Below are 12,764 nucleotides of genomic sequence, written 5' to 3' on the forward strand. Positions count from 1 at the left end.
CCTTCCCCAGGGCCCCACACAGAAGGCGCCGGGCCAGGGTGGGTCACAGTTGAGAGTTTATTGCCAGTATTGGGAAGGATGGGGAGTCCAGGAGGCGGGGGGCTGGAGGGTTTCTGACCGGGCACTGCAGGGCGTGTGAGTGTGGAGAGGGCTGCTGCCCCTCCCCCACTCCCTAGGAGGCTCCAGGGCTGACGCCACCATATCCGGCAGCTGGCTGGGGGCCCCTGGTGGGTTCCCCCACTCCAGCCAGCTCGGCCAAGGGTCAGGGTCCTTGTTGTTCAGGCACAGGCTTTGCTGGAGAAGCCTCACGTACAGCGAGGGACCAGGCTGGGCTCTTCCTATCTGGGGGCTCCCTGCTCTGTGTGGGCCCTGGGAGCAGGGGGTTGGGGTGTGGTACTCTACCTTAGGGTCCTGGGGCACCTCCCAGGCCAGGTATCCCCCTGGACAGCCACTGAACCCCTCATCCTGGGCCCTGGAGCTCCCAGTTCTGCCCGAATGAGGTCTCACAGGGTCACGGTCCCTGGCAGGCCCTCTGAACCGTGACTCCCATTTCTCCCCGCTCAGGTGATGTGCTTTCCAGAAAGGGGGTGTGGTGGGCAGGGCCCCGCCTTCCTGGCCCCCACTACACACACAAGCACACACATCCTGGCCTCAAAGGGACTTCACAGCCAGAGTTGGAGAAGCTGAAGCCCACGCCCCAGCCTGACAGTCTGGCAGAGCCACTGTCCCGGGACCTGGGGCGAGGGGAACCGGGCGGAGGTGTCCCCGGCTGAGGGCCTTCCCTGGGTACCTGGGCCCGGCCCTGCCTGAGGGACATGTGTCTGTCCGTCGCTGCACCCTCAAGGCGACGGAGCCAGGCCCCGGGCTTTAGGCGTCAGGGTAGAGGAGGGGGCTCCCTCCCAGCGGGGCCCCCACCTCGGGGTGGATGGAGGAGGATGAGCTGGCTCGGCATGGCCCAGGGAAGGGGCAGCCTGTGCTGGACTCACGGGGCTGTTGTCCCACTGAGAAGGAGGGACTGCCGCTGAGACAGGGCCCCCGCCCCACTCCTGCCTCTCCAGCTCAAAGTGAGGCCAAGAGTGGAGGAGGGGTCTGTCCACCTCGGGCATGGTCTCTTCCTCTGCCAGGGGGTGGAGGCGCCCCCAAAGCACCCACTGGCCTGGCTTTGGAGGGGAAGGGTCCGCAGGGAGGTCCCAGCCAGGACGGAAGGTGGGAGAAGCAGAGGCAGAGCCTGACCAGGGCCAGGGCCAGTGCCAGGGGGGCGTCGGGCTCAGGGGCAGAGACATAGGGAGCAGGTTCCTACAGAGAAGATTCTGCTGGGTCCCCTTGAGCCTAGGAGGGCTCGCAGAGGCTCAGCCACCACAGGGACAGGAGGGTGGGAGGGTCCTGTGCACGCAGCAGGGAGGAGGAGGGAGAGACCATGGGCAGGCAGAGAAGGCAGGTCCGATGGCCCCCTCCACCCAGCTCCTGGCCAGCTCACAACAGTCACAGGTCACGGGGTGGTGGAGGCACACACTCACGGCCACAAGCACAGACAGACAACAGACAGATATGCACATGGGGGCCGCCCAGGGGGCTGGTGAGCCAGCACAGCGGGGCACGGCGCCAGCTGCTGCCCGTCCACCCTGTGTGGTGGCTGCCCGCCCACCTAGGAGCCCACGACCTGGCCAGACCACGTCTCGTGGGGCGTGTGGGGGGCCAGCTGGGTGAGCACCACCTCGACGGCCTGGAACTTCTGGTTCTTGGGCGGGATGGGACACATCTTGTAGGTCACCTCGTCGCCCTCCACAGGTACGTACTCCCCCTCGATGCTGGAGGGCGAGAGCGCAGTGTGAAGGGCAGCTCCCCAGGCGCCTCCATGGCCTGGCTGGGTCAGGGAGCCTGGCCACCCTCAGTGTCAGGGCCTCGCTCTCTGCTCTGTAAAATGGGGATTGTAGACTGCCCCTCCCTCTCAGCAGAAGTGGGTGGGGCCAGGCCTAGACCCACCTCTCCAGGTGGCTCTTGAGATCTGTGTACCCCGCCCCTCCTGGGCCCAGCCCTCTCCCTCTAGGCCCTAGAGGTGCAGAAAGATGCCAGGAACCCAGAGCTCAGCCAGTGAGGCGAGAGGCCGTGGGGCAGTTGGGGGACACGGCGGGGGGGGGAAGGCCGTGGGGCAGTTGGGGGACACGGCGGGGGTGGGGCAGGCCGAGGGGCAGTTGGGGGACACGGTGGGGGGGGCAGGCCGTGGGGCAGTTGGGGGACACGGTGGGGGGGGCAGGCCGTGGGGCAGTTGGGGGACACGGGGGGGGGTGCGGGCAGTGACTCACTCAGACACGTGCACAAAGATGTCCTCGGAGCCGTTCTCGGGGGTGATGAAGCCGTGGCCCTGTGACCGTGAGAACTGCTTACAGATGCCCTTGAACACGGGGCCAGCCGAGGCTCGGGCTGTCCTGGAGATAGGTGGGGCGGTTGGCACCGAAGCCTGGGAAGCCTTCTCCCCAGACCCCGACAGGTTCCCGGCCCCTGCCTGCTGAGCGTGCCCCAGGGCTGCATGAAGCCACAGCTGTGCCTGCCCAGCCCCACATCATCCCCATTTGACAGATAATAAGACTGAGGCCAGAGAAGAGCGCTCTCCCAGGATAGCACGGCAGATCCCCTGACTCCTGGCCAGTCCTCTCTGCACAGCCCCCTCCCTCCTGGGAGTGTTGGGGCTTAAGTGGAACCCTTCCAGGCTAGGTGTGAACATGCCCCCAGATGGCCACACCTCTTCCACTCAGTCCTCCCTCACTCACCCAGTGTCTAGGGCAGGCATGGGACAACCAGCACCTGCCGCAAAACCCACTTTGGCCGGACCAAGTCTGTTTCCCCGTGGCCCCCACCAGCCCGTCCCCTGGGTGAGCTCAGTGACCCCCACAGGCCCAGGGCTGGGCTGTGTCCAGCCTGTCCACCCAGCCCCAAGGTTAACTCCATGCTGCTCCTTCCACTGAGAACACCCAGCCCCCTTCCTCACCTGCTGCCTCTGCCAGCCCCAGCCAGGACGTCCCCCTGGTAGGCCAGGCCGGGGGTACCGGATGGCAGGCACCACCCCTGCTGGACTGCCCTTTGTCTTACTCATCACTGGGCCATGGTCAGGGGCTCAGTGAGTCTTTGTGGAATGAATGAGTGAATGAATGAATGATCCCTGCAGTTATTGGAAGGTCTACACACAGCTCCCCAGTCCTGGGGGGCTTTGGCTGATGTCACAGAGCCTGGGGGGGTGGTACTCACGCCGAATATGTCCTGGTCCGCTTGGTGGGCAGTGGACTGGGCAGGTCCCGAGGAGACACGCTGCCCCGCTCCCAGACCCTGCTGCCCTCCCGGTGGAAAGGGAAGGTGGGCCACACAGGGGACTTGGGGGAGTGCAGTGGGGGCACCACGGGGGGCGACGTGGGCTCCGACGTCATGGTGGGGCCAGCGGGAGAGCCTGGCGGGCTCTGGGGCCCAGGGGCCGGGGAAGGGCTTGGCCGTCCACGCGGGCAGGGCCCGGCCTGGCCCTGCTCAGCAGCCTCACCAGTCACAGGCTCCGTCTGGAAGGAGAGAAAGAGAGACAGGTGAGCACGGCCTGGGGCACCCTCATGGCGTGGCTTCCGGCCGCCCAGCCCCCCATTCAGCCCTGGAGGTGGGATGGGCGCGTGTGTTTTGGCACAAGGGTTGGCAGTTTCAAGCGCACAGCCCTGGGTTCGAGCCTCAACTTTGTCACCTACAACTTGGTGACCTGCAGCAAACCCTCAGAGGCTCCAGCCCCAGGCTGCCTGGGTTTGAACCTCAGCTTCCTCCCCTACCCTCGTGGGGCCTCGCTCAATATTCTTGACGTGCGACTCAGTTTCCTGCTCTGTAAGATGGGAACGTGCTGGTTCCTGTTTCCTGGAGAGGCCGCTGCAGGTATTACCTGTCTTGACCGGAGCTCGGTGAGCTCTTGGGAACGAGAGAGAGAGAGACAGAGAGAAAGGTCTTCCTTTTTGCTGTTGGTTCACCCTCCAATGGCCACTGCGGTCGGCGCATCGCACTGATCCGAAGCTTGGAGCCAGGTGCTTCTCCTGGTCTCCCATGCGGGTACAGGACCCAAGCACTTGGGCCATCCTCCACTGCCTTCCCGGGCCATAGCAGAGAGCTGGCCTGGAAGAGGGGCAACCAGGATAGAATCTGGCGCCCCAACCGGGACTAGAACCCGGTGTGCCGGCACTGCAGACGGAGGATTAGCCTGTTAAGCCACGGCGCCGGCCAACCTAGGTGATCTTGTGGTCTCCCCCCCTCCCCGGGGCTTAGGAAGGCTTGGATGGTATCTGGCCAGTCTGGGAAGGACCCCAGGACCGGGAGGGCCCCAGCCCTACCAAGAATGAGCTGTGCACCCCACGTGGTACTTACAGTAGCCTCCGTCTCCTCATTTGATGGAGCTTCAGGCCCCGCCTCCCCCTGGCCGGGCCAGGCTGAGCCTGGGGACGTCAGCACCTGGCGCAGCCCACGGTCAGGCGGGAGTGGTGGCTTCACCACCTTGCACCCTACTCCTTCACTGCCCCACCCCCAACCCCGAGGCCCTGGGGGTCCCTGAGCGGCAAGTCTTTGTGGCCACTGTTCCGAGCCCCCCAGCATGCATATACAAAACCTGAAGTTTCCAGAAAAGGGTTTCAGTCTTCTTAGGAACCCAGAGGCCAGGGTGCCCGAAAATGCTATGTGGCAGGCCTGAAAGGGCCCCGAGTCACCCCTCAACCAACCCCCCTCACTGCAGCAGGTGCCCCGGCCTCGGCTCGAGATCACACGGAGAACGGGCTTTCCTGGGCCCCTGTCCCTGGGGCTGGGGGAGGAGCAGCCCTCCCTGCCCCCAGCACCCACCCCCTACAGGATCGCTGTGGCACCCCAGGGCCAGAGCCCTCCCCAGGTACTGCGAGGCACGAGGAGTGGGGGTTGGCAGGGTCTGCACTTTGGTCAAGCTGGGCCTGAATACCCCCAGCAGCACAGTGGCCTAGAAGTGGAGACGGCCAGTCTGGCCACGCGGTACAACTGCACTTGGCCGTGAGAAGAAGCAGAGAGACGGACTCACGCTGCAGCCCAGACCAGCCTGGACAGCGTCACACTGCGTGGGGGAAGCCGGCCACAGACGACCGCAAGTCCATTGCTGAGAAATGTCCAGAACAGGCACACCCAGAAAGCAGGTTAGTGATGACCAGGGGCGGGGAGGGCTGGGGAAGGTGGGGGCCTGTGATGGTGCAGTTTCTGGGGCCACGACGGTCACACAACTCTGTGGACACCCTGAAAACAACTGAATTACACCCTGAGCAGGTGAATGGTGTGGTACGTGAGTCATAGCTCAATAAAGCTGTTGCCAAAAAAAGACGGGCGGACAGCAGTTACCCAAGATGACACAGCTGGGGAAGCCCCAGACGCACGGTCCTGCAGCGCCCTCCGGGGGTGGCCGCTGCTCTACTTGGGCCAGAGGCGGCAGGCCATGGGGACCAAGCCCTGCCTCCCTCTCTGCAGCTCCCCCGGGCCTGGTGCTGTGCTTGGCGGTGACAGCCGGCGCTGGGAGGTCGTGGGGGCGGGGCAGAGGCAGCCCGCAGCGGTTACCAGGGAGACACAGGCTGGCCGCTCCTGCCCGCCAGGTGCCTGCTGTTCCAGGGCTCTTCCAGAGCAGGCAGCAAGGAGGGTGGGGGATGCCCCGAGGAGCCAGGGGGGCCTCCCCATGCCGGACCCCAGAAGTGTCCCAGAGACCAGGCAGCAGAAGCCAAACGGAGGAACGACAGCCACTACCCCACGCCTCTCTGGGCAGCACTGGCAGAGCAGGCAGTGGGATGGTCTTGGCGGAGGAGGGGGGCAGGGGGCAGTGTCCATGGACAGAGAACGGCGCTCTCCCATCCCTCACCCCAGCCTCGGTTTTCTCATCTGGGAAATGGGCGTTACGAGAGTCTCTTACTCCAAAGGATTTTTGAGGATGAAACGCTTTGGAGCGTGGGCTTGGCCAAGGGCTTGCGCCTCGCAGACAAGGAGGGAGGCATGCTATTCTTTGTTTTTTTTTTTTTTTTTTTTTGACAGGTAGAGTGGACAGTGAGAGAGAGACAGAGAGAAAGGTCTTCCTTTTGCCGTTGGTTCACCCTCCAATGGCTGCTGCGGCCGGCGCACTGCGCCGATCCGATGGCAGGAACCAGGTGCTTATCCTGGTCTCCCATGGGGTGCAGGGCCCAAGCACTTGGGCCATCCTCCACTGCCTTCCCGGGCCATAGCAGAGAGCTGGCCTGGAAGAGGGGCAACCGGGACAGGATCGGTGCCCCGACCGGGACTAGAACCCGGTGTGCTAGCGCCGCAAGGCGGAGGATTAGCCTAGTGAGCCTCGGCGCCGGCTGAGGCGTGCTATTCTTACCCCATTTTGCAGACAAAGAAACTGAGGCTCAAAGAGTTCCAATCATCATGAAACGCCACCCAGCAACAAACACCCAAGCCAAGATTTGCACCAGAGCACCCTGTCTCTGGAGCCTCGGGGCGGGGCGTCGGGGTCCTGTGTTCAAGCCCTGGCCTTTCTCCCTCTCGTCCCACCAGGGCCCTGGTGCACACTGCCTGCCAGCCTCGGAGACCAAGGGCCAGGGAACTAGAGGGAGCCGGAACCAGCCTCCAGCTCAAGCCTGCAGGGGGAGAGGAGGCTGTTCCTGTCCGGGTGCCCCATGCTGTGCGTTTCAGCATCCCAGTCACCCCAACAAGTTGAAGTTACAATTGTTTCCATTTTACAGATGAGGCTGTGGAGGCTGGGCGAGGCAAAGTTACTGGCCCAAGGTCACACAGCTGGTAGATGACAGAGCCCAGGCTAAGCTGCACTCTGCTTGCGGCACAGCCAAGATGAGGCTGCAGTTTTCCCAAAAGAACTTTCCCTGAGCAACGAGAGGGGCCAAGAAACCCCCCAGTTGCAGGGAATCTGTAGAACAGAGCTAAAGGGGGGCACTCAGGGCCTGGGTCTGTCCGGAGGGCATCTCCCGCCCTCAGAACGGGCAGCTGGTGGGCAAGAGGGTCTGAAGCCTGGCTCCAGAGCGACCCTCCCTTCTGCGCCTCCATTTTCTCGTCTGTCCTATGGGAGGAGCCAGGGGGCCGTGAGCGGGCCGCTCCCCGGCCGCCCTGCTCCAGTCTGCCGGGACGCCAGCCCACAGCTGTGATGAAGGGGCGTCGAGATAAAACGAGAGGCTGCTGGGAGGCAATGGAGGGGTGGGAGGTGGGGGGGCGCTCTGGATGGCGGCGCAGCCCTGTCAGCCGCTGACCACAGCCTCCCCCTCCCTCCCCGAAAAGACCCAGGTGGGGAACGGCCGTCACGGTCCTCTCCTGACCCTGAGAGCCCCGCTCAGCCTGGGCAGATGAGGGGAAGCAAGCCGGCTGGACCACGCCGTGCTGCGAGGCCGGGAGCAGGCACCTGCTCCTCTCCTGCCGCGTGAGTCCTCGCCGCTCCTGGTGACTCACGAAGGTCAGTGCTGCGCTCCAAGGTTGTCAGAGCACACACTGGGGACTCCCCCAAGGTGACATTTCCCAACACAAACAGATTCACGCACACAACTGAAATGGACGGGGTGTCCAGCCCTTAGAGGCCCCCAGTCCAGTGCAGGCACAGAAAACCATGGTGGAAGCCCTGACACTGGAAGGCACCGCCTAGTGACTGTTCACCACGCGCCGGCCCAGTGCCAAAGCCTGTGCCCGTTTCTTCGCCTCATCTGTGTAATAACTACTGCAGTATACCCATTCTTCAGGAGAGTAAACTGAGGCTCACAGAGCAGGTCAGAGGCAGAGCTTCTCTCCCCTGGAGACGTTTGGGGGAGGGGCTACAGAAAGACCTTGGGCCGGAGGTCCCTGGAGAAGGAGTCAGGGCTGGGGCTCTATTTCTGGCTCTGCACTGACTCAGACCATGACCTTGGGTGAGTCACTCGCCTACTCTGCTGAGCTTAAAAACAACTCCCCCAATAAAAGCGTCCCAGCCCCAAGCCCCCATTATGGGGGAGCAGATGGGGCGAGATGGGTACGGCTGTGTAAAAACAGGGACACAGGACGAGGGCGGAACAGCTTTCTGAACCTTGGGGGCTGGACTGCTGGGGGCTCTGGGCAAGCAGGAAACAACCTGGGGACCACCAGACAGAGCTGGCACCTGTCTGGCTTCTCCCCCTCCCCCGGCTTCCAGACGCTCCTCAAAATACATCAGTGCCAGGCTGCTCCTGATGCTGGAAGTGACCTAATTAAACCTGGTCCCTTCCCGCAGCGGGGTGTGTGTGTGTGTGTGTGTGTGAAGGGGGGGAGGGTGAATGGCACCAGCCAATACTTGAGCTTAACTGTTTGAGACACCCCGTCAGGTGCCCAGGATGCCCTGGGGGCCGCTGTGGTGGAGGCCCTGGGGGCTTCTTTGTCATGGTGGTGGGGAAGCCAGGATGACCCTGGGAAGACCAAGTTCACAGCCCAGCCCTGCTGCCCGCCTGCCTGTGTGGCCTAGGGAGTCCTTGTCCCATTCTGAGTCCTCTGAGACAGGAGCAGGCTGGTCAAAGACACAAAGTGGCCTGTGGAGTGACCACAAGGCCCGGAGCTTCCCGTGAGCCCGGCCACCCCAGGGGCTTATGGTTTCCCTGGCTTTGGGAAGGCCAAGGACCCTCCTCTCCTTTTAGTCTCCCATGTTGCTGCTCAGCACAGACGAAGGTCCCGACTGCCCGAAGCCCCCAGCCCACAGGCTCTGGGTTCTGGCTACCCGGTTGTTGACCAGTGGATGTGACCAGCTCAGCCAGGCCCTGGGCACCCTCTGCTGGGTGCCACCCTTGGGGGTCAGGCCTCCAGCCTGGCTGTAGGTGTCCCCTCCCCACCAGCATCCATGAGGGTCCTCCAGCCAGTAGGCAGCCGTGGACTTTGCTCAGCTGTCTCTCTCCAGGCCTGAGCCAGGTCTCCGTGGCCAAAACTCCCCTGGCCTCTCGCAGGCCCCCTGTGCACCTATGTTTTGGGGGTTTTGTTTTTGGAGGTAGGGGCGGATGGATCAGGATGGACAGATACAGAAAATAGATATTTTGGGGAAAAGACTTTAAGGAAATGGGGAGCGGGGAGAGCTAGGAGGAAGGAACATCCATAATTTGGAAGACCCACAGGCCTCTGGTTTGGAGTCCAATTCGGGAAACCAGCCTCCCATCCACCCAGGGGGCTGGAGCCCGCCCCTTCCCGGGGAAAAGCCCCTACTGTATTGCATGCTGGAGGGCACGGTGCCAGCTCTCAGAGCGGCTGCCCACCCCCCACCGGGCACACTTCCTCCTCCCAGCCCCCAGCCCCAGCGGATGCAGCAGTTCACTCTGTATTTATTATTGTTCTCGCGCCAGCCCCCCCCCCCAACCCCGCCTCTCCCTGGGAAGAGCCTGCAGGCTGGCAGCTTGGCAGGAACCTGCTGTCTCCTTGTGGGTGCCAGCATCGCCCCTTATCTCTGCCTGCACTCCTTGTGCCAGGGTCAGGCCACGCAGGGGCTTGGTGCCAGCCAAGGGCGCCCTGCATCCCACATCAGGGGTGGCCCAGGAGGCCCCGGCTTATCGCGTGTGCCCTAGGGGGCTGCTCTCTGGCAAGGGTGGAGGTCAGAGGGACACTGGCAGGCAGGGGAGGTGGCAAGGGCTCCAGGTGGGGCTGGCTCCCGGGCGAAAATAACACCACGAAGCTCTCTCTCCAAGCCAATTAACACAATGATCCGCATCACTCTGGGCTGGGGGGAACCAATTCAAGAGAAGACAGCTGCCTGGGTCCCACTGTGGCCTGCCCCTTGCCGGCCCTCCCCAGCCCCGGCCCCAGCTTCCAGGGGGAAAGACCAGTGATGTCCTCCTTTCCACGCCTGGGAGCAGCCGTGGGATCGCTCCAGCAGCCCCGCTTCCCAGACAGGAGGCTGCGGCTTGGCAGGTGCCTGCTCTGCCCAGCCTCCCGAGCCACTCGCAAGTCCCAGACACACACACAGACACCCACAGGGAGCCACACCGCCTCAGCTTCCCCTGGAGGTCAAGGGGAGAGGAGGGGCGGGGGGCTGCACCTGCATTACCCTGCATCCCCTTTGCGAGCTGAACCAGCCTGGTCCAGCCCCCACTGTCCCAGCCTCCCCCTGACGGCTCCCCCAACCGCACCCCTGCTGTACCTCCCTCCTTCCCCCCTGCCATGGCCACGGTCTCCAGCTCCGTGCCCTCGGGCCCCAACCAGCCAGCCCCTTACCTCTCCCTGCAGCTGGGGTCCAGGCACTGCCTCCTACAGCCAGCAGCACTCCTGGATCGGCGGGCAGCTCTGGGTCTGGAAGATGTGCTCTGTGTGTGTGTGTGTGCAGCAGGCGGCCCCTCGGCCCCTCACTCACTCACACACGCCTCCCGCTGACGTCAGGACGAGCAGGAGGGAGGGGCTGGGTGGGAATTTGTACTCCCAGCTTAAAGGGACACCAGGCTCTGTGCCGGGGCCCAGACACCGCAGCCTGAGTCAGGCGGCGTCGCTCGGGCCCGAAGCTTCTTGTTTGCAAAGTGGCGTTTATTGCTGGGCCGCGCTGTGATCTGCCAGGCGGGCGGCTAGTGAGCAACGCAGGGGAGGGAGGGCCGGCAATCAGAGGGCAGGAGGTGGTGGTGACCACGCACACGCGTGTGCACCCCGGGGTCCCCGGTGGGGGCTGGGCAGTCTGCTCCAGGCAAATCCCAGACAGGCACCCAGGGCCATCCCCTCACTCGGCCCTGTGACGCCCCCTGGAGTGAAGGGCGCGGGCGGCCCCGGGCTCGGCCCTGTCTGGCACCCAGTCGGCCCTGGGCTTACGCCGCTGCTTGGAACCGAAGAGGACTCCAAGGGAGCAATAACTTGGCACACACACTCATTCTCTCACACTCACACTCACCACTCCCAGACACACACACTCACAGACTCACCACTCACAGATTCACACACGCTCACACTCACCACTCACACTCACACACTCACAAACTCACCACTCCCAGACACACACACTCACAGACTCACCACTCCCAGATTCACACACACTCACACTCACTACTCACACTCATACACACACTCACCACTCCCAGATTCATACACACACACTCACCCTCATACACACACTCACAGACTCACCACTCCCAGACACACACACTCACAGACTCACCACTCCCAGATTCACACACACTCACACTCATCACTCACACTCATACACACTCTCACTCACACATTCATATGCACTCACATGTACACACACACACACTCACAGAGTCACCACCCCACACACACACACACTCACCACTCACACCCATACACACACTCCCAGACTCACCACTCCCAGATTCACACACACTCACACTCATCACTCACACTCATACACACTCTCACTCACACATTCATATGCACTCACATGTACACACACACACACTCACAGAGTCACCACCCCAGACACACACTCACCACTCACACTCACTCACACACTCACAAACTCACCACTCCCAGACACACACACAGACTCACCACTCCCAGATTCACACACTCACACTCATCACTCACACTCATACACACTCTCACTCACACATTCATATGCACTCACATGTACACACACACACACACTCACAGAGTCGCTACCCCCAGACACACACACACACTCACCACTCACACTCATACACACACTCACAGACTCGCCACTCCCAGACACACACACTCACACTCACCACTCACACTCATACACACACTCACAGACTCGCCACTCCCAGACACACACACACACTCACCACTCACACTCATACACAGACTCACCACTCCCAGACACACACACTCACAGACTCACCACTCCCAGATTCACACACTCACACTCATCACTCACACTCATACACACTCTCACTCACACATTCATATGCACTCACATGTACACACACACACACACTCACAGAGTCACCACCCCAGACACACACACACTCACCACTCACACTCATACACACACTCACAGACTCACCACTCCCAGACACACACGCTCACACTCACCACTCACACTCATACACACTCTCACTCACACATTCATGTGCACTCACATGCACACACACACACTCACAGTCACCACCCCAGACACACACACACTCACCACTCACACTCATACACACACTCACAGACTCACCACTCCCAGACACACACACTCACACTCACCACTCACACTCATACACACACTCACCACTCCCAGACACACACACACACTCACCATTCACACTCATACACACACTCACAGAGTCACCACCCCAGACACACTCACACTCACCACTCACACTCACTCACACACTCACAAACTCACCACTCCCAGACACACACACTCACAGACTCACCACTCCCAGATTCACACACTCTCACACTCACCACTCACACTCATACACACTCTCACTCACACATTCATATGCACTCACATGCACACACACACATACACTCACAGAGTCACCACCCCAGACACACACACACACGCTCCAATTCTGGGAGGTCGACCCTGAGCACAGGGCACAGACAGCCGCACCTAGAGCCAGCCAGGGTCTGAACCTCAGTTTCCAGCTGTGGGGCTGCAGGCAAGGCTCCTCCGGCTCCGAGCACCGGCTGCGGGGCTGTCGGAGGATCGGGGGCGTCTCCTCGGTGAGGCCAGGGCCCGGCTGGACGAGGCTCCCACGGGGGCTTCTCCCTCCGCCTGTGCTCGCTCCCCAGCCTCCATGGAAGCTAGCAGGACTTTCCTGCGCCTCCTAGGACTACCAGGTTGGCATTTTCAAAAGGACCCTCATTCAGATAGAAAGGAGGTCGGAGTT

General features: G+C 62.2%; 1 protein-coding gene across 1 annotated transcript; it reads right to left on the reverse strand.

Moving 5' to 3' along the window:
• Window positions 1–43: 43 nt before the first annotated feature.
• CSDC2 (cold shock domain containing C2) lies at window positions 44–10,302 on the reverse strand. The gene is made up of 4 exons (XM_062201942.1): window positions 10,189–10,302; window positions 3,244–3,542; window positions 2,304–2,426; window positions 44–1,808 (listed from the first exon to the last, which is right to left on the reverse strand). Exons 2-4 carry the CDS (start codon window positions 3,417–3,419, stop codon window positions 1,646–1,648), a joined length of 462 nt encoding a protein of 153 aa, XP_062057926.1. The 5' UTR covers window positions 3,420–3,542; window positions 10,189–10,302; the 3' UTR covers window positions 44–1,645.
• Window positions 10,303–12,764: the final 2,462 nt, after the last annotated feature.

The sequence above is a fragment of the Lepus europaeus genome, chromosome 10, assembly GCF_033115175.1.
Source record: "Lepus europaeus isolate LE1 chromosome 10, mLepTim1.pri, whole genome shotgun sequence".
Taxonomy (NCBI): Eukaryota; Metazoa; Chordata; class Mammalia; order Lagomorpha; family Leporidae; genus Lepus; species Lepus europaeus.

What these genes read in the sequence shown, in the direction of transcription:
- CSDC2 (XM_062201942.1), bottom strand. Translation starts at nt 3,419, where the DNA reads ATGACGTCGGAGCCCACGTCGCCCCCCGTGGTGCCCCCACTGCACTCC. An exon ending in CGGACCAGGACATATTCGGC is followed by an intron (nt 2,427 to 3,243) that starts GTGAGTACCACC and finishes ACCTATCTCCAG; the next exon opens with GACAGCCCGAGCCTCGGCTG. An exon ending in ATCTTTGTGCACGTGTCTGA is followed by an intron (nt 1,809 to 2,303) that starts GTGAGTCACTGC and finishes CTCGCCCTCCAG; the next exon opens with CATCGAGGGGGAGTACGTAC.